Source organism: Mastigoproctus giganteus, chromosome 4, assembly GCF_048544385.1.
Source record: "Mastigoproctus giganteus isolate SK-2022 chromosome 4, ASM4854438v1, whole genome shotgun sequence".
In the NCBI taxonomy this organism is placed as follows: Eukaryota; Metazoa; Arthropoda; class Arachnida; order Uropygi; family Thelyphonidae; genus Mastigoproctus; species Mastigoproctus giganteus.
In genome coordinates this window covers 114509230-114535842 of record NC_143578.1, presented here as the reverse complement: position 1 = coordinate 114535842, position 26613 = coordinate 114509230, and the positions used below count along the sequence as shown (strand labels likewise).

Below are 26613 nucleotides of genomic sequence, written 5' to 3'. Positions count from 1 at the left end.
GAGTTTTGAAGCTGATTCATTTTGACCACCACCAACAAGCCTTCATACCCACCAACGGCAGTGCCTCTGTAGCCAGGTGGGAAGGAGCAGCAGTGCGTAGCATACGCTTCTTGATTAGACCGGGGTTCGAGCCCGTCACCACCAAATACGGAGGATGCGGAAAGGTCAGGGAATGACCACCGCATATCCCGGAGCAATATGGCCTTAGTTGATAATGCCCCTAAATAACAAACAACAACAAACAAACCCGCCAACAGCTGTGCCGAGAATGTTTATCTTTTCTTTGCCATCATGCACAAACCTAGACAGGACTTGATACCATTATACTTGGCTTTGATTGATATGCAAAAGGCATTCGACCAAATTACTCATAAAGCGGTGATATAGGCATTTCAGACGAAAAGCTCTCCTATTTCCTTCATGAATTTCATTATCTCCCTGCAGGAGAACTGCTTTACTAGCCTAAGAGTTGCAGGTAAGGAACACCTCGTCAGACCTACAAGAGGTGTGAGACAAGGGGATCCCCTACCCCCTCTAACTATTTAATCTGGTTGTGGCCTTGCTCTTAAAAGAGCTCCCTTCCCATATTGGCTTTACCCTGTAGGAGCAGAAAATTAACACAATGGCCTTCACCGACAACTTGATATTGATGGGGTCCACCAAAGGTGGCCTACAGAGGATTATCCCGCAGGAAACTCAGGAAGTTAGAGTACGCTAAAATCCAGAAGCTTTATGGCAAGAACAGAAAGCGATGTGCTCATACAATCTTGGATGATGCAGCAGCAGCTCCCTTGATCAGGCCTTTAACTTCTTTAAGAAGTGGGGCTTGGCCATTACCCTCTTTAAAACTTGGACACTGTCCCTCATCCCATCCGGACGTGAAAAGAAAATTAAAGTCCAAGACATAATTTTTAATGAGCAACACTGAACGTCCATCTGTTTCAGTGGAGACTATGTGGAGGTATCTGGGGGTGGATTTTTCATCCAGAGGTAGAACTAGTGTGGGATGCAACCTGAGTGTCTCTCTATCTAAACTCAGGAAAGCTCCCCTGAAACCACAACACCAGCTATTCATTCTTAGAGTCTTCATTCTACCTAGATTCTATCACAAGTTAATGCTGGGGTGCATTATGGCTGGGTTATTGAACCTGACTTGGATGCACCTACTCAAAGATGTGCCAATGGCTTACTTTCATGCTGATGGGGTAGATGGGGGATTGGCATTCCCTCAATGAGATGGTTAATTCCAATTTTCAAACGAAACTGGCTACTAGGACTTGAAACATCTTTGTCCCATACTATAAGGAAAATAGCTGAAACTAGTCTTGTCAAGAAGGAGATGTGGTCTTATAACAATCTGATCAAAGACCAGCACCTAATTATGGATGCAGTAGCCAAAGTCAAGCACCAATGGTGGGACCTTCTCCATGGCTCCTGTGATGGCAATGCTCTCAAGAATTCTCATAAGGCAAAGTCCCAACACCGATGGGTGAGCGATGCCACCAGTCTCCTTACAGGGCATGAGTACATTGATCTAATCAAAACCAGAATCAATGCTCTTCCAACCCTGGCTAGGACTTCAAGAGGGAGGAATGAAAGCACTGCCTGTAGAGCGGGATGCCAGGCAATTGAAATCTTGGCTCATGTGACGTTAAGATGTCACAGGATCCAACGGTATGCGAGTCAAGAGACATGATGCCATAGTCAATATTCTTGAAAATCGACTATCACAAAAGGCATGGATTGTGTGGAAGGAACCGCACTTCCAAACAGATCAAGGTATGAGGAAACCAGATATAGTGTGCTTTAACGCACAGAGCGCTCATATTATTGATGCGCAGGTTGTTGGACATGGCCATGACCTAGATATATATCACACAGACTGAAGGCAAGATACTATGATACAAATAGTAATCTCAAAGATCAAATCAGAGATATAAGTGGCTTTAATCCGGTAGTATCTACTGCTACCATCTCATACAGAGGAGTTTGGAGCTCTGCCTCTTATCTCTAGACCTTAGGCCTGTCAGCCTCCGACCTAAAAATCATGGCAGTACGGGTCTTGCAGGGTACCCACACCTGCTTCAGGATTCATCAAAGGATGACCTCCATGGAGTGGTGCTCCATTATGCTGCTCGTTCAGGGAACACTTCAAGGATACCTCTCGCATCCCAGAGAGAGAATACAGAAATAATAATAATTGATATCAAGTCCACCCAGCTAAGGTAAAGAAAGCCAACATGAGAACCACGGCAAACTGTATTTCTCCCGAAACACCCTTATTCTTAATTTAGCCCCCCCACTCCATTTCTGTGGGTATAGTACTGGTTTTTCCTATCTCGCAGCACTTACCCGCTCTGCTAACTTATCAACCCTAGGGGCTCATATCTGGTGAGTATGGGCTTGGCACACCCAGGGTCTTGAGTTGGATATCATCATGATTTCCTTCATGATGTCATGAAGATATCATCATGATGGTGATTTCCTTCTACTTCTGACTCTTGCTCGCTCTCTCTCTCTCACACACACACACAGGGCAACTCAGAAATTTTTTTTGGCTGGTGCAGCATAAGCCTCAGGCTTCCTTGCACCATATGGCTAATAATAATAATAAACTTCGGGAAAAAGCTTCTGGTAGTCACAGGCAGAGGTGAAAGTGATTCTTGTACTGCTTCTATTGACATGAGCACCAGCCTGAAAAGTGAGGATTTCAATGTCTGTTGGAATTCATCATGGAACAAGTTAATACATGGGTCTTGTTAGGGTATCTAAGAGTAAGAACAGGTGCATGTATACTTGCATGTACACCAATGCTACGAGTATAATAAATTTGATGAATTTGAGGTGCTGGTAAAGACATCAGAGGCTGATGTTGTTGGGATATCAGAGACATGGTGTCACACAGAGATAAGGAATGCAGAATTGGAATTTGGGAAGTACAATGTGTAAAGAAAGGATAGACAGGATAGAAGAGGAGATGCTGTTAGTTAAGAAACATAAAATCTAAGGAAGTCCATCCAGTCGACCTGGGTGGAGAGTGCAGTGTTGAGTCAGTTTGGTGTGACATAGGCAGTGGGAAAACCAAGTTGAGAGTAGGAATGTGTTATAGGCCTAATGAGTATAATGAACAACTGTACAGGGAAATAGAGTGGGCCAGTAAATCAGATTGTCTTATAATGGGAGATTTTAACTTCCCAGATATAGATTGGAACTTTTGGGTTGGTCACTCACACACTAGCAAGATTTTGTGGATTTATTGGATGATTGTTTTCTACAGCAGCATGTTCGAGAGGCAACCAGAGGGAGTAATACTCTTGATCTGATTATCAGCAGTAATTCTTCATGCATTAAGAATCTGCAGTTAAGGAACCACTAGGTGGCAGTGATCACAGTGTAATGATGTGGGATTTACTTAAGGATGTAACTACCATCAGAGGTAAAGGGAAGGGTTTTTGCTTTTGTAAAGGTGACTACAGTGGTCACAGAGATTTTTTTTAATTCTATACAGTGGGACCAACTGATGATATTACCAACAGCAAATTCTAAATGAGAAGCATTCAAGGAAGTAATCTTCAAAGCTACTAGGCTTTATCTCCCAACTAAGAAATACTGTTCAAGGTTTAGGCCTAAATGGATGTCAGATGAACTAATGAGATGCGTGGCAGAGAAGAAAAATGCATGGGATGCATATGAATTATCAGGAGTCACAGTTGCCTATGGTAGATATAAGATAGTCTGTAATCAAGTCAAAAAGGTTGTTAGGTAAGCAAAGGCAGATTACGTGAAATATTTGGCAAACAATGCAAAGAAAAACAGCACAGCCTTCTTTGTTTATGTAAAATCTAGAAGGAAGAGGATAAATCAGATTGGTCAACTTGACATTGACGGTTCGATTGTTGATGAACCTGCTTAGGTAGCTGTTTGTTTGTTATTTTGTTTTTAGGAGCATTAGCAACTAAGGTCATATTGCTCTGGGGATATGCGGTGGTTATTCCTGATCTTTCCGCATCCTCTGTATTTGGTGGGCACGGGCTCGAACCCTGGTCTAATCAAGAAGCATGTGCTACACACTGCTGCTCCTGCCCACCTGGCTAAGGAGGCTCCCTTAAGTAGCTGACAAACTGAATGAGTATTCTGAATCTACATTCAAACATGAGGAGTCTGTAGGGAAGTGGAGGCCAGAAGCTTATCAAATTCTGGCAGGGAGCTAAACAATTTTGTAATAACTGAGAGCAAAGCGGAGAGGAAATTGTTGAAACTGAACATAAGAAAGGCACCTGGGGTGGATGCGATCTATCCAGTTATATTAAAGGAAGCAGCAAAGGAAATAAACAAACCCTTAGCCATAATTATGAAAGGACTCAGGACTTTCCTTGGACTCAGGGGAGGTTCACATGGACTGGAGATGTGCAAATGTATCCCCAATTCACTAAGGGGGATCAAAGGATGACACGAGTTTGTTTGTTTGTTTATTTTAGAGTTTTATGGCGCATTAGCACCTAAGGCTATAATGCGCCACATGACATGAGTAATTACAGACCTGTTAGTGTAACTTCCAGGGAAAATAATGGAATCGCTGGTTAAGGAAACGATGCAGGATCATTTACACAAGACTGCAGTTATATTTCAGCACAGCATGGGTTTGTAAGTGGAAGTCTTGTCAGACAAATTTGATTGGATACTATGAGGTGGTCACAAAGGAACTGGATGCAAAAAACAATTCTGGTATCATATACTTGGATTTTAGGAAAGCTTTTGATACTGTGGCACATGGAAGGTTACTGTACAAATTGGAGCATTATGGCATTAAGGGCAAGTTGCTACAAGGGATAAAAGGACGGTTGAGTGGGAGAAGACAGAGAGTGGTTATCAATGGACACTGCTCTTCATGGGCTAATGTTATTAATGGAGTACCCAAGTGTTTGGTGTTGGGCCCATTGTTGTTTTGTGTTTATCAATGATATTGATGAAGGTATATCGGGGTTAATGTCTACGTTTGCAGACAATATGAAGGTTGACAGGGTTGTTAATGACAGTAATGATAGTATTCTACTGCAACACGAGCTGGAAAAGTTGAGCAGATGGAATGAGAGGTGGCAACTGAATTTTAACATTGACAAATGTAAAGTACTGCATATGTGTAGCAGTAACCCCAGAGTAACCCCATCACCTGGGTGGTACTAAACTCAGAGTAGTGGAGAATGAAAAGGATCTCAGGGTATTTATGCAGTCAGATTTGAAGTTTTCTGACAGAGCAGACAGGGTGAAAGAGTAGCTCATGGTATCTTGTCAATGATATACAGGAATTTTGCTAGCAGGGATAAGTAGTTGATTGTCCCCATGTATAAGGCAATGGTCAGGCCAAATCTTGAGTACTGTATACAGGTCTGGAGGCCTCATTTCAGGAAAGCTCTAGAGCTGCTGGAAGGAGTACAGAGAAGGACAAAGAGATTGGTGAGTGGAACAAAGGGCTGCCTGTTACCAAGAAAAGCTTATGTTTTGCAAATTGCAGCTTCTGTAGACTAGGCACCTGCAAGGTGATCTAATTGAGGTATATAAGGCCTTGAATGGTTTGAGCAAACTCAATGCTGATGGGATTCTTTCTCTTGCTCAGATTACTCACCTGAGTTGACATAAATTTAAATTGAGAAAAGACAATTGTTGAATAGATGTGCAGAAATTTGCCTTCAGCCAGCAGGTGGTTGATAGTTGGAACAAACCTCCATTTGTTGTATAGGAGGCCAACTTAAATAAGTTCAAGGCAGAACTAGACAAACATTTGGAGAGAATGGATGGGTGAAATGGAAAGTTTTTTTTTTGGATGATGCTATATAAGTTTGCTTTTTTTGCATCACATGCCTCTACTAATGTTAATGCTAAAACTTACCGGACAAACTGGTTTCCCACTACTGCAGTTTCTCCCTGCATTCTCAGTAAACAAACCCTGAGTGTTAATGGAAGTGGCAATACAAGTTGATAATGATGTATTGATTAGTTTTTTTCATTATTAAAAGCAGATTATTGGAGTTCATGAGTGTTTTCGTGGCTGAAATTTACTTAAGGGTACATCCTTCTGACTGCCCCTTCCCACTGTTTTAAAATAGGAAAACGACTTCTACTGCCACTACCAATAATATGCAACAACTGTAAAAGTCGTTTTCCTATTTTAAAACAGCGGGAAGGCTGGATAAACACCCTAAGACTAAGGCAGTCTGCTGGAAAGTGCACCCATAGGTAAATTTCAGCTGTGAAGGCATTACAATCATGAAGTCCAATAATGTGCTTTTAATAATGAGAAAAAACTAATCAATACATCGTTATCGACTTCTACTGCCACCACTGATAACACGCAACATCTGTTTACCGAGAATGCAGCGAGAAACTGCAGTAGCAGGAAACCAGTTTGTCCAGTAAGTTTTCCTGAAGTTTGCCATGGTTCTTGTGTTGGCTTTCCTTACCTTCGCTGTCCACCCTTCTATAGAAGACACTTTATATAAAGGCAAACTTTTTATTTTTTTATTTTTAAATTGGAATTACTGTTATTAAATGCTTAGTTGACTTACTGTCAAAAGTAATGCAAAAAATTCTATATTCCCCCCCAACCACAGAGTTCTATCTCACCCCCCAACAAAACTGCCCATCAGTCCTCATGTGATTTTTAGAAACCATACTAAACCAACCATCAGGGCCCCCTCCCCTTCACACGCTATCCCTCCTGGTGCATGCTATTCCTCCTGTTGTGGTTCCCACCCCTGTCGGGCCACATCTAGTCAGGGGTCGAAACGTAAAAGAAAGGAGGAAGATCAGCAGCCGCCTACTGCTGACAACTCAATGCCACCAGGTCCGACAGTGCCAACCTCTAGGAGGGCTAAAGACTCTCAGGCTTCATCGGTTCACGACACTTGGAGTTGTTCGGTGTGTTCCAGGTCTTTCACACTAAAACAGTGAAAGAGTCTGTCCTGTAGAGGAAAATGCAAAGATTGACACCTCTAGATCCTGAGTTGCTGCTCTGAGGAAGTGTTTCTTCTTCTTGCTCATGCCAAGGTGGAGCTGAGTGATTATTGTGACAAGAACATTAATCAACTGATAGATCTAAAGTTTCCTCATAGATCCATCGAGGTGATAAAAGGAAGAAGAAAGATGGTGTCTTACTCCGCTATTGTTCAGCATCTTCTCCAGGAGATTTCTGGTTCTGCTGTGGACCTAGATATTCCGGGATCTCTAGCAGCACCAAGTCCATCATCATTTAGAACATTAATCAACTGACAGATCTAAAGTTTCCTCATAGATCCATCGAGGTGATAAAGGGAAGAAGAAAGATGGTGTAGAAAGATGGTGTCTTACTCCACTATTGTTCAGCATCTTCTCCAGGAGATTTCTGGTTCTGCTGTGGACCTAGATGTTCTGGGATCTCTAGCAGCACCAAGTCCATCTTCATCTAGACCCTTTCCTATTGAACTTTTATCTGTGCCGTTTATTCTTGAAGAAGAAAAGGTCTGGGAGATTGGTGAGGCACCATCTGCTAGGGAAGCTCTCTATGATGCTATTGTCTTCTCTTTGACACAGTTGGCAGAATTGACTTTTAGACATTGTATGCTAAAGAATCTCCTGGCTGGTGCGCTTGACAACAGAATAGATTTTGGTACATTGGTACTGTTTTAATTGGTAACAGATGTTACTATTAGACGACCTATGAGATGTCCGGGAGGTACTGATAACACTTGGTCCATAATCAGCCACTTTTTAGCAGAAAATGGACCATGCAAATATGCAGCCTCTTTATCTTAAAAACCAGATAAGATGTGCCATTCAAATACTGGATGATAATAAACGAGGAAACTTTGACATATATTCCAAGGAATTCTTTTGTTCTGGAAGAAACTCTTTTGTGCTGATATGTCTCAATATAACTATCCAAATCATGTTTCTATGTTGCTGATGAAACATTGAATAAAATCTTATACAAGCCAATTTCTGCATCAGAGTTGAAATCTTCCTTCCCAGGATTGCAATCAGCATTGGGACTTGATGGAGTACCTTTAATGTTCTTAAGAAATATTCCAGTACATATCCTGATTGATCTGTTTCATATTTTTTTATGGTCAGATAGACTACCAGATTCTTTATATTTAGCAAATATACCGAACATAAAGAATCTGGTTGAATACCATCTTTATTCCGAAGAAGAAATCACCAATCTCTTTATCTGAATTCCATCTGATTTCTGTCTCTTCTGTCTCAACAAGAACTTATCATAAGATACTGGCAAGGCGAATATCTTCTACAATAGTATTCGACCCACGTCAGAAGGCATATATCCCTGTGGATGGTACAGCAGAAACATCTCTTTGCTTCAAACACTATTGTGTCATGCTTGGAAAAATTTAAAATGTCTTCATATTGCTACTCTTGATATAATGAAGGCATCTGATACTGTTTCTCATCCTGTGGTGCATCTTCAGACATTTTCCTGTACCATTTCTACAGTATGTGTACATCTATTATATGGCTCTTCCACTGCTACTATGAGATTCCTAGACAAATCCTGCTGTGTTAATCCTACAAGAGGAGTTCAACAAGGGCATCCCTTGTCCCCATTATTCTTCAATATGGTCATTGATATGCTCCTGAAAGAATTATCAAATTATGTAGGGTACCCTTTACTGGGTTTCAATGTTAACACATTAGCATTTGCTGATGACTTCATTCTGGCAGCCAATACTGTAACAGGAATGAACCTATGCCTATTAGAAAGGACTAGTTCGTTTTTGAGGAAGAGAAGGCTTCTCATTAATTTGTCAAATTCTTGGACAATCTCTTTGGTCCTTTCAGGGCAAGAGAAGATCAAGGTGCAGTCAGGGAGATTCCTATTAGGTGAGGAGGTGCTACCATCATTACAAGTGCTGGATAGGTGGGGCTACCTTGGTGTAGAGTTTTCCACTTCTGGTAAAACTTCATACGGTGCTGCCCTAGACCTGCAGTTGGCGAGACTATCTAAAGTCCCCCTAAGGCCTCAACAGCGGCTGTTCATTTCAAAAAATTTTCTAATTCCCAGGTTTTATCATCACTTAATTCTGGGAAGAGTGACAGCTGGCAAGTTGAAAAAATTAGACTTGCAGGTCAGGTTGACTATAAAACAATGGTTATGCCTATCCACAAACTTAGTTACCCCATATTTTTATGCAGATGTCTCTGTCTCTGTTGGGGGATTGGGAGTTCCTTCTGATGGTCTATCCCGATGCTAAAACACAGATGGCTGGATAAACTCCAGTACTCAGCATCTTCTCAAATTACAGCTATTGCTGCTTTCTCTCCCCTGAAGGATGAGATAAATAATGCCAATAGAATGCAACATGATGGTCGAACAGTTGTTGATACTAAGTCCAAGATGAAGGAACAATGGCAACTCCTCCTTCACAGTACATTCGATGGTTGTTGCTTGGAAGAGTTGCCGAAGTCCCTGCCCAGCTTCAGTGGGTTGGGACTTCGGATCGGAATTGTAAGGCTGGGTATTTTGCCATTGAGACTCTTTCCCGCATCGCTCTCTGGTGCCGTAGGTCCGATGGTGCCAGGATTCGTAGACATGATGCTGTGGTGAGTTTGGTTAATGACAGACTAGGTCAAAAGGGCTGGTTGACTCTTCTGGAGCCACACTTTAACACTCAGGAAGGCCTTAGAAAGTCTGATCTTTTGTATGTGAAGGAGGTGTTGGCATATCTCCTCAATGCCCAGGTTGTGGGCTCAGGATATTCTCTTGAATTGTCTCACTGACTTAAATGTAGGTATTATGACGGTAATATTAGTCTAAAACAGCAAGTAGAAAAACAGTTTGGTCATTTTCCTGAAGTTTCGACAATAACTATTAACTAAAGGGGGGTTTTGTGTCAGACATCTACCACCTTCCTATTATTGTTAGGTCTAACAAGATCTGATTTACAGATGATCTCCATCCAAGTGTTGCAGGGAACCTTTGGCTGCTGGAGAGTTGATCAGCAGATGACTTCTGTGATATGAACGATGACCCTCCAATGTATGTTGGTTCTATGTTGGGCATAATCTGTAGGCAGCCATTGTACACAAGAAATTAATACAGTAGATTCCGGTTAATTGGGGCAGCCATTTATTTGGGACAAATCTTAAACAGACCAAATTGAGAAAATAGCCAGGGTTTTCTTCGCTTAATTGGGACAACATGTTGTTTAATAGGGGCAGGAGATTGCAGCACTCGAGATTACCTTACGATTGTCTCCGACCATACCATGTAGTCTGGTTGGATTTCTGAAGGTCACAACCATAAAACAATAAAAACAATTAGCAGCAGTTTACTGGGCTTTTCTGTTAGTGCAATCTATTATAAATGGATAGTAAACTCGATCTTATTGAATTTGCAATAATACTCAGCTGGAATTCTATGGGTTTTTACATTATTGTGGTGAAATGTGTTTCCCCTTCCATGAAATCTTCAATCATATCAAAACCCTAAATTTTCCAAATCATCTCTTCATTCCTATTTTTTAAGCTTCTTAAGTATGGGCTTGGCAAACCCTGGGTCCTGAGCTGGATATCATCATTCTTACACTTTCTTCCCTTTCTTGATGATTCCCTTCTACTTCTGACTCTCTCTCTCTCTCTCTCTCTCTCTCTCTCACTCACACAGGGCAATGTGGGATTTTTTTTTTTTTTTTGGCTGGTGCAGCATAAGCCTCAGGCTTCCTTGCACCATATGGCTAATAATAATAACAATTTGTTACTCCGTATCTCACTTGTACATATCGTGTTAGTTGCAATTTGTGCTTGCCGTGTTCTTTGTTACTGATTTTTTTTTTTTTTTTTTTTATGAGAACCCCAAACACGAGAGGTATTATAACCTATAGTACTTAGTACCGTGCTTGGGTTGGAGGTTGAGAAGACGAAAGAAGATATTTGTTGATATTGGACTTGAACTTCTGTAGATTGTAATTTTCAGGAAATATGTATGAAGGAAGGTTGTTCCAGAAAACGGCAGTTGAATGAATAAATGAGGAAGATGAAAAGTTGGTTCTGTGGGTTTGAAGTTGGACAGTAAATGGATGTTGGCTGGTGGCGGCACGTGTTCGGACTGTTTTGAAAGAGAGAGCGGGAATTATAGAAGCCAATTCAGAAGAACAGTGCCCATGGAATTATCTGTAGAAGAGGCATGCAGCAGAAACAGTGCGTCTATGAGACAGCGAGTGGAGAGACTCTGTTAGAGATGAATCATTAATTAACCTAACTGCCCTCTTCTGAATGGAATCAAGAAGCCTGAGAGAGGTTTTGGGGGCACCACATCAGATGTGGGAACAATATTCCATGGCAGGGCGGATTTGCGATTTAAACAGAGTGAGCAGCTGATTGGGAGAAAAGTAACGCCAAGAGTGAAAGTGAAAACCAAGTTTTTTAGATGCAGAGGAAGCAATATTTGTAATGTGCTTGTGCCAAGAGAGATTAGAAGTCAGAGTAATCCCCAAAAGAGATATATCATTTTGCCTAGAAATCGGAGTGTCACTAAAGATAAGCATAGGAGCAGAAGAATCCTTTTTGCGAGATATAAGACAAGATTGAGTTTTAGAAGGGTTGAAATCAACTAAGTTGTCTTTGCCCCACTGGAGAATTACCTGAAGATCGGCATTTAAGGAATTGGCAGCAGATTTTCGAGAACTTGAAGCTGATTCAGCTGGGCAAGGTTTCTCAAAATGGAAAGTTGAATGCAATGTGCTATCATCGGTAAAACTATGGATAGGATTTCCAGTCAATGGAAGAAGGTCATTGATATACAAGAGGAAAAGAGTGGGGGAAAGAACTGAACCTTGGGGGACACCGGCATTAGTGGAGAAGTTAGAAGACAGAGAGCCATCTACCATCACCCTCAGTGAGCGATCAGAGAGAAAACTGGATAACCAATTACTAAAAACAGTTGGCAAACCATAAGATGGAAGCTTGTTTAGAAGACCTTTATGCCAAACACGATCAAAAGCCTTTGAGATGTCAAGAGCAACTACTTGTGTTTCACCGAACCTTTCCATTGAATTAGTCCATAAATGGGTAACATAAGCCAGAATATCACCAGTGGATCGACACTGACGGAATCCATACTGGCGATCGTTGATCAGACGGAAGGTTTCTAGGTAGTTTAAGAGTTGGCGGTTAATTGATTTCTCCATTACTTTAGAAAGAGTAGAAGTAATTGCAATGGGACGATAATTGGATGGGAGGGATTTGCCACCCTTTTTAGGAACTGGCTGGATATGAGCAAATTTCCAAGCAGAAGGAAAAACACCTTTGGAATAAGAAAGTGAAAAAAGGCGGCAAAGAATAGGAGTAAGTTCAGGAGCACAGGTTTTGAGAACAAGTGGAGAAATACCATCAGGACCTGGAGCTTTCTTAGCATCAAGATTCATCAAAATCCTTCTGATATCCTTTTGACGGAAGACCACAGGAGGCATTGAATGGAGCGTGTTAGGAATGGTGGGAGGTGTTTTACCAAGATCATTAATACATGAGCTCAAAGAAAAATGGGATGCTTTCAGGTCAGCTTTATCCTTGGCTGAAGTGACAACAGAACCATCTGGTTTGGACAGAGGTGGGAGCAGAGATGGGCAAAAGTTGCGGCCAATAGCTTTGGCAAGAGACCAGAATGCTCGGCTACCATTAGGGCAAGAAGCAAGTTTTCTACTCTTAGCCTGTTCAAACTCTAGTTTGGACTGATTAATAACTGCTTTACAATTGTTGCGAGCTTTGGTGTAGGCAGAAAATGAAACTGAAGAATTAGAAACAAGCCAATTACGATATGCAACGTTCTTCTCTTGGACAGCCTTAGCACATTTATTGGAAAACCAAGGTTTAGATAAAGGACGAGATTTTAAAGTGGAGTGTGGGATAAAGGATTCCATTCCTGCAAGAATAATTTCACTGACACGATCTGAGCAAACGTTGACATCAGAAGTTTTGAAACAGTAATCCGACCAAGGAAAAGAAGAAAAGAAGTCTCGCAGGTCATCCCATTTTGCATTCTTGTAATGCCAAACAATACGAGGTTCGGAATAGCCATGAGATAAAGGTTCCATTGGAGAAGAGACAATCACCAAGTTGTGATCTGAAGTGCCTAAAGGACCTCTCACTTCAACCTTGTACTTAGAAGGGCTGTTTGTGAGAAAAAGATCAAGCGTATTGGCTGTATGATTAGGATTGTCCGGTATTCTTCTAGGTAAATGAACAATCTGTGCTAGGTCATTAGTAATTGCAAAAGCCTCAGCATCTCGACCTGCTGGGTCGGTGTGACTAGAAAACGGAAGCCAGCTGGAGTTGTGAACGTTAAAATCACCAAGGAAAATTACCTCACTGTTAGGAAAGTTGGACTGGAGAAAGTCAAGTTGCAAAGAGAGGAAGTCAAAGAGCTCCAAGTGATTAGTGGAGTTGGGAGAACGGTAGAGACAACAGATGAATTTTACACAATGAGGTAGAGAGATTTTAAGCCAGAGAAGATCAAAGAGAGGAGATTCCAAATTGCCAAGTCTTTGATAGGGAATATCAGAACGGACATATGCACAAGTACCACCTTTGAGGCGAAAGGAATCATACAGCAAATAATTTGGACATCTGAGATGAGTAGTAGTTGAATCAACTGATAACTAAGATTCAGTCAGAAAAAGTACATGGGGTTTGGAAGACTGCAAGTGGAAATGGACATCGTTGAGATTAGAATTGAGACCACGTATATTTGTGAAATGAATTAGGAAGTCCTTGGGAGGTTTAGATCTTTTCGCAGATAAGCTTGCTTTATTAGTTTGACAATTCATGGTGTATTCAATAGTAAGAAAAAGTGGGTGGGACATTCTGTATGAAGTAATGAAATTTTTGGATATGGCGTACATGTGGTAAGAATATACACAGATCCTTGACATAACGTGGCCTCGACAATGCTCCCCGCATACACACTACTCGGACTCCCTCCAGTCACTATCTGGCAGAGTAGAGGTAGCAAGATTATACACTAGCTGATCCGGAAGCTTCCTAGAGAGTTACCAATAGGTTCAGTCCGGTGTACTAACTAGCGGCCGGCCTGCGAACACCGTTTTAGAGCTGTACCCTCGAAATGTAAGGAATATTGGATCTCGCCACGACATTCATCATAACCTCAAAAATCATCAATCATACTGCATGATGGAAGAGATAGGAAAGGGAAGAGATAGGAAGAATCAATCGTTACGATTGATTGCTTATCTTTTTCACTGTTTTAAAAATTTAACCCCCCCCTCCAAAATGTCAGTGAACAGAAATATCAACTAGTTAGTATTTACATATTACAGTACATATTAATTAAGCTATGCACGTAAGAGTAAATTTATTTTTATTTTGCTAACCTGCGGAAAATATTCTTCCGATTTTCAAGTATCGTTTAATTTTTTAATTAGTAAGGTAATAAAGTGTAAAGTGCACTTAATATATCTTTACTTTTATAGCCTATGGATAATATTCCTCCTATTTTCGCTTATTAGAATTGCTGTTTAAAAAATTAAAATTAAATTCACAAACATGATCACAATGATCGGCACTCACTACATACCGTATAGTGAACTGTACTTTACTATGCAGAGTCCATCGTAACATGATCTGATCGCACAGAATCAATCGTTACGATTGATACTGTATTTTTAACTATTTACGTGAAACTTTGCATAATTGGGGCAGCCGCTTAATTGGGCCAAAATGCACTAGTCCCGATGTGTCCCAAATAACTGGAATCTACCGTAAAAAAAAAAAAAAGATATAAAGTCCTCCCCCATCCTTCTATAGAAGACACTTTATATACAGTAAAGGCAAACTTTTTTTTTTTTTTAAATTGGAATTATTGTTATTAAATGCTTGCTTAGTTGACTTACTGTCAAAAGTAAAACAAAACAATCTATCCCCCAACCAAATTACCCAGCAGTCCTCATGTGATCTTTAGAAACCACACTAAACCAACCATCAGGGCTCCCCCCACCCTTCACAGTGGTGGACCTGGCAATATGGTAGTTTTACCACTGTATATTATCTTGGTTGACTTTCTCAACTTCATTTCCTATTTTAGCATATAAAAGACAACATGTATCTACACAGGTAAAGTTTTATAAGCTTTGTAAATTCAATAAAATAGTTTAAAATACTATTTTAAACTATTTCTAGTATATACTCAAAAAAAAAATAATAAAATAAATAATGTACACAGTACATAATTCACGATTTATAAAATAAAAAAATGAGCAAATAACAATGACTTACGTTTGAGCTGAGGGCATTTTATTTCTACATATCTACTATATTACAATATTATTAATATTACTGCTATTCACATACTGTATACAGTAATACCTCAAAGTTACGCGATAGGTGGGTCCAACGAAAATCGCTTAAGTCGAATTCGGGGTACAACTTTGCATATAAATACATATAAATTTTGTTTAATTGGGCCCAAGGACTAACAAAAACACTAGTTTAGAAGAAAAATATTTAATAAAATTGCAGTTATTTATACATATTAATACAAAATATGTATTAAAAAATGAATGGGTTACGTAAAAAAGTTATTTCGATGTCGATGGCTTCATAAAATCTAACAAATTCGTCTGACGACACAGTGCCTTCTTTTTTTCATGCAGAATTTCTTCGTAGCAAGCTAATAATTTTTAATTCCTTGCTTTGTGGCTATAACGCGTTCTTCGTTGGAGTCTATGTGTTCTAAAATTTTTAAGCCCTTTTCAATTGAGCTGAGACCTTCTGTCAAACTTGCAATTGTCATGTGCTTTTCTGGTGGAACTGGGTCTGAAGTGTCGGATACTTCAGTGACGTTTTGCTCACGCATCTCTGAGCTCATTCATTGTCAGCTCCTGACTATGTGAATCCAACAGCTCGTTGACATCATCACCATTGACTTCCAAATCTAACTGCCTGGCAAGATTAACAACTTATTCTATCACATGAGCGACATGATCAGTTTCTGGCGTTGTTTTCGTCTCATTTTTGAAAAAAAATGGACAAACTTTCTTCTAGACACCATTCAATGTTTTTTTGTGAATTTCATCCCAAGATTCTTCAATGATTCTTATGGCATCTAAAACATTGAATTGTTTCCAAAAGTCTTTAACAGATATCTCACTATTTTGTCTCATAGCTTCATTCAAACGAAGGCCTCGTGTAGCAACCCTTGAATGTTTTGATGACTCCCTGGTCCATCGGTTGAAGCAAGCTGGTTGTGTTTGGAGGCAAAAACACAACTTTCGCATGTGGGTCAAAATTAATTAGGGTGGCAGGAATGTGACCGGGTGCATTGTCAATAAGAAGCATCACTTTAAATGGAATTTGTTTAGACTTGCAATAACATTCGACTTCGGGTATGAAGTGGTGACCAAACCAGTCCTCAAAAATAGAAGCTGTCACCCAAGCTTTATGATTTGACTTCCAAATCACTGGTAAGCTCATTTTAGATATACACCAAACGAAAAAATCAAGAACTGCATAACTCCGAGTATTACTGTATATTACAATATATATGGTATATGGATAGCCTATTTGTTCTGTATAAAAAAAATAAAAATAATAACAATAGCCAAATTTCTATTGGTCCAATTTTAATGAAATTTGGGAAGGCCTGAAATATTGTTCTAAAAGAGCCAAATGCAAATTTAGAAACTCCATTCTATGAGAGTCAAATTATTACATGTGGACAAACAGACAAAGAAATAAATTGGAGGATTCCTATTCATCTGATTTTAACCCTGATCTAGGCACGTCATTTTAGCCTAATTATTTCTTTAATTATTTCTATAATTTCTGCTCTATCTACAAAACTGAAACACTCAATATACATAAACAAAGTGTTTTCTTTGACTTCCCAACTTTAAATTTCAGAAAAAAACTATTAATTAATGCAAAAACAGCAAAAATGTATGATTGAGTATGTATTTTGCTAATTATTCCCGAGAGAAAGTAAGCAGGTCAAACCTTGCAACTGCATTCGTTTGATTGAATTTCCCGTGTGTGCATGCTGCTGCTGGCTAAAGGGAATCAACTTACACGGAGCAGTGAGTGATGCAAAATGCGCTGTCACTCATTGTTACTAGTGTGATACAGGGAGGAAAAAAAAAAATGTGCATAGCTGTTCCTTGGCATAAGAAACAACCAAAAGAATTGCAATGAATTGTTTTTGAAAGACAAAAAGATCATACTTTCTTTCTTCAATGTGTATTGCATTTACTAACACAAAATCAAGGAAATTCATCTATTGAAAGCCACACTGGAAACAGAATAAACTGGTGCAAAACTGATAACACTACAATGTGCATTTGATAAAAAAAACAACTTTGCTTTATTGTAATTGTTTTAGGGAACAATATTTTGCTTTATTGTTTTATTATAATATTTTACTTTATTTTAATTGTTTTAGGCAACAATATTGGCACAGTACATTTTCTGGATATATATTTTATCGTCTAACGAAATTTCCAGAAAATATTTCTATTGATAGCTGCGTAATAAATTAATTCATTATAAAATAATTCATTATTGTGTCGTTATTCATTATAAAATATTTGTTATTTTCTGCTTCTAACATGTACTTGTCAATAATCCCGCTGGAAATATTGGCAAGTGAGCTGCATTATAAATTTCAAACAAGACTGTATAGTTTGTCTTTGAATGCAAATGACTACGATTACTTTTGACTGACCGGATGTTTTTGCCTTGTACAGATGTCTTATTGTGGAAAGTTCCTTGCAGTAAAATCAATCAGCAGTAGTCCTTTATTGTACTTAAAGTAATTCATTATGGGGAATGGAAAAAGTTTTTTCTCCTAACTGATTCCAATTTAGCACATTCCAATTTTCCCAAAGTGGATCATCTGAACACAATGTAACTTAGAATACAGCACCAATTATCAACTCTTTTGAGTTGATAATTGGTGGTAGGTGCCATCTGGACAGCATTCAAAGAAACAAATTTTCTGTTTATACTCCAGGATGACCACAAGGAGGAGTTATTATTATTATTAGCCATATTGTGCAAGGAAGCCAAAAGCTTATGCTGCACCAGCCAAAAAAAAAAAAAAAATTCTGAATTACCCTGAGAGAGAGAGAAAAAAACAAGTCAGAAGTAGGAAGCTGGGGTTTTTTCACCCACCAAACAGGCAAATCGACCATGAATACATGCAGTCAACAGACACAATATACTGACACCTTATAGCTTTAATTTCTTTGGCACTTAAATGCAAGCGCACGCGCGCACACACACACACACACACACACACACACACACACCATCGGCAGTAAACAAACTGCACAGCATTTTTAAACTTTGACCAAAATCAGACCAATTAGTTCCGATGTCTTGGCACCAACAACAGCTAACGCAGAATTGCTAAACTTTGGCCCCCATGATAGTACAGCAGATATAATCACAAGCTGAAGAAAATACAAGAAACAGCACTGCATTTAGCAGTCACATGCTTGACTGAAACAACCTTCCCACAGTAAAACAAAAGAAGAGATAGGGAGTAAATATATTTTTTAATAGGGTATATCTTTTTATTGCAACTCAGAACAGGAAATGCAACCTTTGAACAGCATACAACACTGGATGGTGAATTTTTTCTGCCTGTGTACTAAAAAATAATTTCTTCCTTTGTGATAACATTAAATGCACACCAAGGAAATGTTGACATATTTTGTAACAATATAAATAATAACAATGTTTTGTGAACAATCCGTTAGTTTTAACATTCTTTGTATTGTTACAGAATATTGCAATATTTGCAGTAGCGTAGCTACCCTTTTTCAGGCCTGGAGGCAAAGAACATGTTCGGGTCCCTACTTAATTAATGAAAATTGCAAAAAGAGGAGACAGCCAAAGACGCCGGGCCCTGAGGCAATTGCCTTGCCTGCCTACATGGTAGCCACGCCACTGAATATTTATAACAATACACATTTCAAAAAACTATCTGTTATTCAGAGCGGATGATTTTTTTGCACACCAGTTTTCAAAGTTGATAACGCAGCTACCAATAGAAATATTTTCTTGAAATTTCGTTAGAAGACCAAATATACATCGAGAAAATGTGCTGTACCAATATTGTTTCCTAAGAACAATTAGAATAAAGCAATTTTTTTTTTTTTTTTTATCAAATACACATTACACATTCTAGTGTTATCAGTTTTACACCAGTTTTTTCCCATTTCCAGTGTGACTTCCAACAGATGAACTTATTTGATTTTGTGTTTGTAGATGCAATATGCATTGTGGAAAGAAATTAGTCTTTTTTTTCTTTGTCAAAAAGAATTGTTGTGATTCTTTCCTTATTGTTTCTTATGCCAAGAAACAGTTGTGTGTTTTTTTTTTTTTGTTTTTTTTTTTGCCTTCTTGATAAAGATTTACGAAGAACTGTGATGCAATGCTGAAGTGATCACGGGCCAGTGTAAACATAATTCCCTTTTGAAAACAGAGGGAGAGTGCTCACTGGAAAAAAACAAATGGAGTATCGGGGGAAGCAAAAATAACCAAAAAAAAGGCTTAAAAAAATACACAATTGATGGTACATTTATGACGTTTGCATGATAACCAGTAGAGATTTCTGAAATTTGAAGTGGGAAAATTAAAGAAAACAGTTCTGGCTCCAGCTATGGATAGAGTAAAAATTATAGAATTTATTAGTTGAAACATGAACTGGGTGAAAATTACCCGAGTGGACTAATTAATGAAATTTAGGATGGCTAGACAAATTTATCTAAAAGAGCCAAATTTAAAATTTTAGTTGAGTTGAGTAATTACATTTGGATGGATGGACATGGCAAAGGCAACAGGCACATTACACATATGCTAATTCACTTAAAAACTGAATGGCAAACAATGCTCAGCAACGTATTTCTCACATGCCCATTTGAGGATTAAAATTTATTGAACAATATTAATAAACAATAAAAAACTATGATTCTGATGTACCCTATAACTTAAAATGAGTGAGTAAACATAAAATTTATACTAACATTTAATAGGTAAATGCTTTATAGTTAGCAGTTTTTCTTACTTGATCTTTTATCCTCAGTTACTGCATGAGGCTCGATGGAATGTACAATTCTTCCTTGTACAGGTATTGGTACTGGTACCCTAATTACTGGAGTGGTATCAGTTGAACTCTTTTTAGGTGGTGATGCCAAACCTAACGAAATTTTTGGTATTTTGATGGGAGCGACTTTTTTGTCATTGTCTCCATCTGAATCCTCCTGCAATCTGAGAAGCTTTTTACGTGCTTTTGCATGCATTTCTAAATCATTTGTATCCCAGTCTTCCATTTCAATCAACTTTGCAGATTTTTTACGAACACGACCAGAACGAGAAATGCCAGCATTTGCTGTCATTCTGATTTATGTACACACTGCAAAATAAATTTTACAATTCATTCTCTGTAAATAGAAATACATCTTGATAAAAGAGACATACAAGTTATAAACTACTGAATCAGATGCAAACTGAGAAATAAAAATAAAACAATATTTCTTTTCAAATTGGACATAACTTCAGTATTACAAGCACAGTAGGCTCTGCTATGCACAGACTATCCACATCATTCACTGGTTATGGATATTATCAATCTAACAGCGATGTGTAATGTTACTATAATTCAAAATAACAACCTAATAAATGAAAGGAGACTCCTTACTACAGCAAAGTTCATCACTGGACTCATTACATCTCTCGATCTTTCTGGAATCTCTGTGGCTGGAGGGTTCCACTTCCCCAGCTTAGAGTAACCCCTGCAAGCTGAGCACGTGTTCTCTATCTCTGTCCAATCCTACCTATCAATTGGATTGCTTTCTCCCTCACCAGGTACTTAAACAAGTACAAGAAATTTATGCTAATCTCAAAAAATTTGCTCCTGACTGCTCTCACAGAAAGCACATCATCTCGCTCACAGACCCCTATGCCTCCTGATCATGCATCTGAAAAGGCATCAACACTAACTGAAATCACTGCCACATTATGATGGCCAATTCTAATGACCTGGTGATTCTCTGTGAGATATCCTTCATGCAATGATGACATCCCAACGTAGTCTGTTTGCCACTCTCAGTCATCTTGATATCAGACTAGACTGTAGATTTCTCACAATGAGAATGTATCATAAATCGTCTCAGCCACCATTCGGATTTCATACTATTTGATCAGGGCACCTGATGAGCATCACATGGAGCATCCGCTCCTAACTCTAATGACCCACTTCACTCAAACACAGAGCTCTGGATCTTGATGTTAAGCTTCCCTTGGCTATTCTTCCCTTTCAATCTGAACTGAATGGCTTTAAATAGCTTTACATATCCTTTGCCTATTCTCTTCTTACTATGAACAAATCAAATTACTTTATTAATCTAACCAATCCCAGATTTAAAATTTATATCTAAGTTAACCTTACTTTTTAATATTCCTGTTTGCAATCAATAATATCTTTGTTACTTCAGAATAATCAGTGTAATCATCAATAAGAATAATCCAAAATAAGGATCACCACTGGCGAGTATGGGCTTGACAAACCCAGGGTCCTGAGCTGGATATCATCATTCTTCTCTTTCTTGCTTTCTTGGTGATTCCCTTCTACTTCTCTCTCTCTCTCTCTCTCTCTCAGGGTGATGTGGGAATTTTTTTTTTTTTTTTTTTAGCCGGTGGAGCATAAACCTCAGGCTTCTTTGCACCATATGGGTAATAATAATTATAATAATAATCTTTGTTACTTTAGGATAATTCCTATTTATAAAACACTAGCCATGTGACCATGGAGAGCTTTACATTACCATTCAATCTGAATGGTTTGCAATAAGATATTCTCTCTCTCTCTTGTTGACCAATGCACTTTCAAGTGAAATTGGAGAAAAGGCTTTACAATCCACTTTCACTTATATATGGCAATATTATTGACTAATTAGCTATAGTATAGGCATGCAATGCAAGAAAGCAAGCTTATGCATCATCAGCCAAAAAAAACCTCCCATTTCACACCTCCATTCATTCCAAATGCCTGTCCACCTCAGCCTTAAATTTATTTAGGCTATCAACTTCCACAACAAAAGATGAAAGTCTGTTCCACCGCTGGCTAAAGGCAATCCGCACATCTATTCTACAATTGTCTTTCCTCAATTTGAAACTGTGCCCCCTCAGGTTCTTAATCTGAGCAAGAGGAAGAATCCCATCAGCATTCAGCTTGCTCAACCCATTCAACCCATTCACATCTGGTGAGCATGGGCTTGGCACACCCAGGGTCCTGAGCTGGATATCATCATTCTTCCCTTTCTTGGTGATTCCTTTCTACTTCTGACTCTCTCTCTCTCTCTCTCTCTCTCTCTCTCTCACAGGGTATAACTCGGGAATTTTTTTTTTTTTTGGCTGGTGCAGCATAAGCCTCAGGCATCCTTGCAACATATGGCTAATAATAATAATAAGGCCTTATACACCTCAATCAGATCACCTCACAGGTGCCTACTCTCCAGGCACTGCAATTTGCAGAACTTAAGCCTTTCTTGGTAAGAGCACCCCTTTGTTCCCCTCACCAATCTTGATGCCCTTCTTTGTAATTATTCTACCAACTCTACATCCTTCCTAAAATGAGGCTTCCAGACCTGTACACAGTACTCGAGGTGTGGCATTACCATTGCCTTGTATAACGGGATAATCACCTCCCTGTCCCTGCTAGCAAAATTCTTATATATCATTGACAACACTCCATGACCTGCCCTGGCAGCCCGTCTGCACTGCTCAGCAAACTTCATATTTGACTGCACAATTACCCCCAGGTCTTTTTCACTTTCCACTTTCCTGAGTGTAGTACCACACAGTTGGTACGTTTCTCTTCGGTTATTGCTACCCATATGCAGTACTTTGTATTTATAAATGTTAAACTTCAGTTGCCACTTCTCAGCCCATTTGTCCAACTTACCTAGATCCAGTTGTCGTAGCATACTGTCTTTACTGTAGTTAACAACCCTGCCAACCTTTGTATCATCTGCAAACTTGGACATTAAACTTGATATACCTTCATCGATATCATTGATAAATATACAAAACAACAATGGGCCCAACACTGAACCCTGGGAAACTTCACTAATAACATTTGTCCACGAAGGGCAGCATCCACTGATTACCACTCTCTGTCGTCTCCCACTCCACCATCCCTTTATCCATTCTAGCAACTTACCCTTAATGCCATACATCTCCAATCTGTACAGCAGTTTTCCATGTGCAACAGTATCAAAAGCTTTCCTGAAATCCAAGTATATGATATCAAAATTATTTTTGGCATTCAGTTCATTTGTGATCACATCATAGTATCCAATCAAATTGGTCAGACAAGACCTCCCTTTAACTAACCCATGCTGTGTCTTAACTATTACTGCAGTCTTGTCTAGATGATCCTGCAATGCTTCTTTAACCAGTGATTCCATTATTTTCGCCTGAACACAAGTTAAACTAACAGGTCTATAGTTACTTGTATCACCTTTTAAATCCCATTTGTGAATTGGTGATACATTTGCACACTTCCAATCCATGGAGATCTCCCCTGAGTCCAAGGAAGCTCTCATAATTATGGTTAATAGTTTGCTTACTTCCTTTGCTGTCTCTTTTAATATAACTTGATAGATCCCATCCACCCCAGGTGCCTTTTTTATGTTTAACTTCAACAATTTCTCCTCCACTTTGTTCTCAGTTATTATAAAATCACTTAGCTCCCTGTTGTAGTTTGATAAACTTCTGGCACTCCTCTCATTGAATAACACCTCAAGTGTGAATATAGATGAAAAATACTCATTCAGTTTATTAGCTACCTGAGCATGATCATCAATAGTCAACCCATCTATGTTATTAAGTGATCCAATCTGATTCATCCCTTTCCTTCTAGAGTTTACATAAGTAAACAACTCTTTGCTGTTTTTCTTTGCATGCTTTGCCCAAGATTTCTCATAATCTGCCTTCGCCTGTTAACCTCCTTTGTGGCTTGATCACAGACTAGTTTATATCTGCCATAGGTTTCTGTGTCACCTGATACTTTATATGCATCCCATACATTTTTTTTCTCTGCGACGAGCCTCATTAATTCATATAACATCCTTTAGGCCTAAACCTTGAACAGTATTTCTTAGTTGGAATGAAAAGCCTAATTCAGAGTTGTATGTTACAGTAGTAGTAGTAGTAATGGCAAATGATGTGAGAAAACAAGTTTACATAGCATCAGCCAAAAAAAAAAAAAAACCTACACAGTTAACCCATCTGTAACCTCCAACAAATTGTTTAGTTCTTTCTTGAACTTATTCAACCCATCCACTTCCACCACAACAGATGGAAGCCTGTTCCAACACTCAACCACCTACTGGCTGAAGGCAAACATCCACACAACTATTCTGCAACCATCCTTCCTTAACTTGAATTTGTGCCCACTCATCCATGTAGTTTTAGCAAGTGGAAGAATGCCATTAACATTCAGCTTACCCAATCCATTCAAGGCTTTAAACACTTTAATCAGATCATCCCACAGGTGGCTAGTCTTGACACTGCAATTTGCAGAACTGAAGCCTTTCTAGATAGCAGCACCCTTCTGTTCTCTTCACCAGTCTGGTTGCTCTTCTCTGTACTTGTTCCAGCAGTTCTACATCCTTCCTGAAGTGAGATCTACAGACCTGTATACAGTACTCAAGATACAGCCTAACCATGACCTTATACAAAGGATAATCACCTCCTTATCCCTGCTAGCAAAGTTCCTGTATTTCATTGACAAAACCCCAGGACATGAGCTGTCCTGGAAGCATGTCTGCATTGCTCAGAGAATTTCATGTCTGACTGCACAATTACTCCCCAGGTCTTTTTCATTCTCCACTACCCTGAGTTGATAAGTTACTCTGGGGTTACTGCTACCCATATGCAGTTCCTTGCATTTGTCAATATTAGTATTAGTAGAGGCATATGATGCAAGAAGGCAAGCTTATTTAGTATCAGCCAAAAAAAAAAAACACACTTCTCGCTTCACCCATCCATTCACTCCAAAAGTTTCTCTAGCTCAGCCTTGAACTTATTTAAACTGTGAACTTCCACAACAGGTGGAAGTTTGTTCCAGCAATCAACCCCCTGCTGGCTAAAGACAAATTTCCACATATTTATTCTACAACTGTCTTTCCTCAATTTGAATTTAGGCCACCTAGTGTAGTGTTTATACAGAATCATCGAAAAAGGGTCCATGATTTCCCTTTTAATTATCTTCGGAAATATTTGATCGATTGCTGTGATCATAGCAGCAAACAGCATGGGAACTCTTAAGTTTTATTTGACACCTGAACAATGACTTCGGCTGTGCCGTGAGTTTGTGCAGAATGACTCCTACGTGCACCACCTCAGTCAGTGTCAGTAAGATGGCCACTGCCAGTTTCCTTAAATTGATTAAACCAGCATATTATAGCCTTGTCTGTTGGCATATCTTGTCTGTAAGCATGTCGGTATTGATGTTGCCCTGTTATAGCAGATTTAAATTCAGCGTACAACACATACTGCGCTTTCTGTTGCACGGTCACCATCTTACTGACACTGACTGAGGCAGTGCACATAGGAATCATTCTGCATACACTCATGGCGCAAGTAAGGTCATTGTTGGGGTGTCAAAACTTAGTGAGTTACCACACTGTTTGCTGCGACAATCACAGCAATCGATCAAATATTTCCGAAGATAATTAAAAGGGAAATCACGGACACCTTTTTCAATGACCCTGTATTGCTGCCCTCCATTACTTGGGGCCATCAAACTTAAAAATACTAGTTTCCCATTTTGGTTAAATGACCTGCAGTCACACAGGCAGTTCGTGGGATTTTATCAGATATACAAGAATTTTTTCCAGCAGAGATAAAGAGGTAATTAACTCATAGTACATTTGACAATTAAAAATGAAGCCTCCAGACCTGTATACAGGTCTGGAGGCTTCATTTTAGGAAGATGTGGATATGTTTAAACAGGTGCAGAGAAGAACAACAAGATTAATGAGGGGGAACAAAAGGGGCTCTTACCAGGAAAAGCTTCAGTTCTGCAAATTGCAACATCTGGAGGTTAGGCAACTGCGAGGAGATCTTATTGACAGGCTTTGAATGGATTGAGTAATCACAATGCTAACATCCTTCCTACATGAGGAAGCATAAATTCAAATTGAGGAAGGATAGTTATAGAACAGATGTGCAGACATTTGCCTTCAACCAGTGGGTAATTAATTGTTGAAACATACTTCCATCTGGGGTTGTGGAAGTGGAGAGGTTGAACAAATTCAAGGAAAAATTAGACAAACTGTTAAAGGAGATGGACTGATGATATAGGAAGTTCTTTTTTTTTTTTCCCCTGGCTGATGCTGTATAAACCTGCTTTCTTGCATTATTTGCCACTACTAATAACAAGAATATCAAAAGCATGGCAGAATTCTGATATGTGGTATGCAGAATTTGAATAGGGTATTTAAAGAATGAATAGAGGTGAATGAATGAATGAATGAGAAGGTGAGTTGTCAACGCTCCATGCTTCATCTGGAGTTGCACTTCAAGTTCTAGCTTCGTGTT

The 26613-nt window shown here is 39.1% G+C and overlaps 1 protein-coding gene across 1 annotated transcript in view; it reads right to left on the bottom strand.

Moving 5' to 3' along the window:
* LOC150087003 (uncharacterized) overlaps window positions 1-26613 on the bottom strand; it is a 293648-nt gene that overhangs the window by 243858 nt on the left and 23177 nt on the right. The window contains exon 2 of the mRNA XM_090371738.1: window positions 20072-20419. Coding sequence (XP_090227864.1) covers window positions 20072-20402 — 331 coding nt within the window. The 5' untranslated portion in view covers window positions 20403-20419. The remainder of the gene's footprint in view (window positions 1-20071; window positions 20420-26613) is intronic.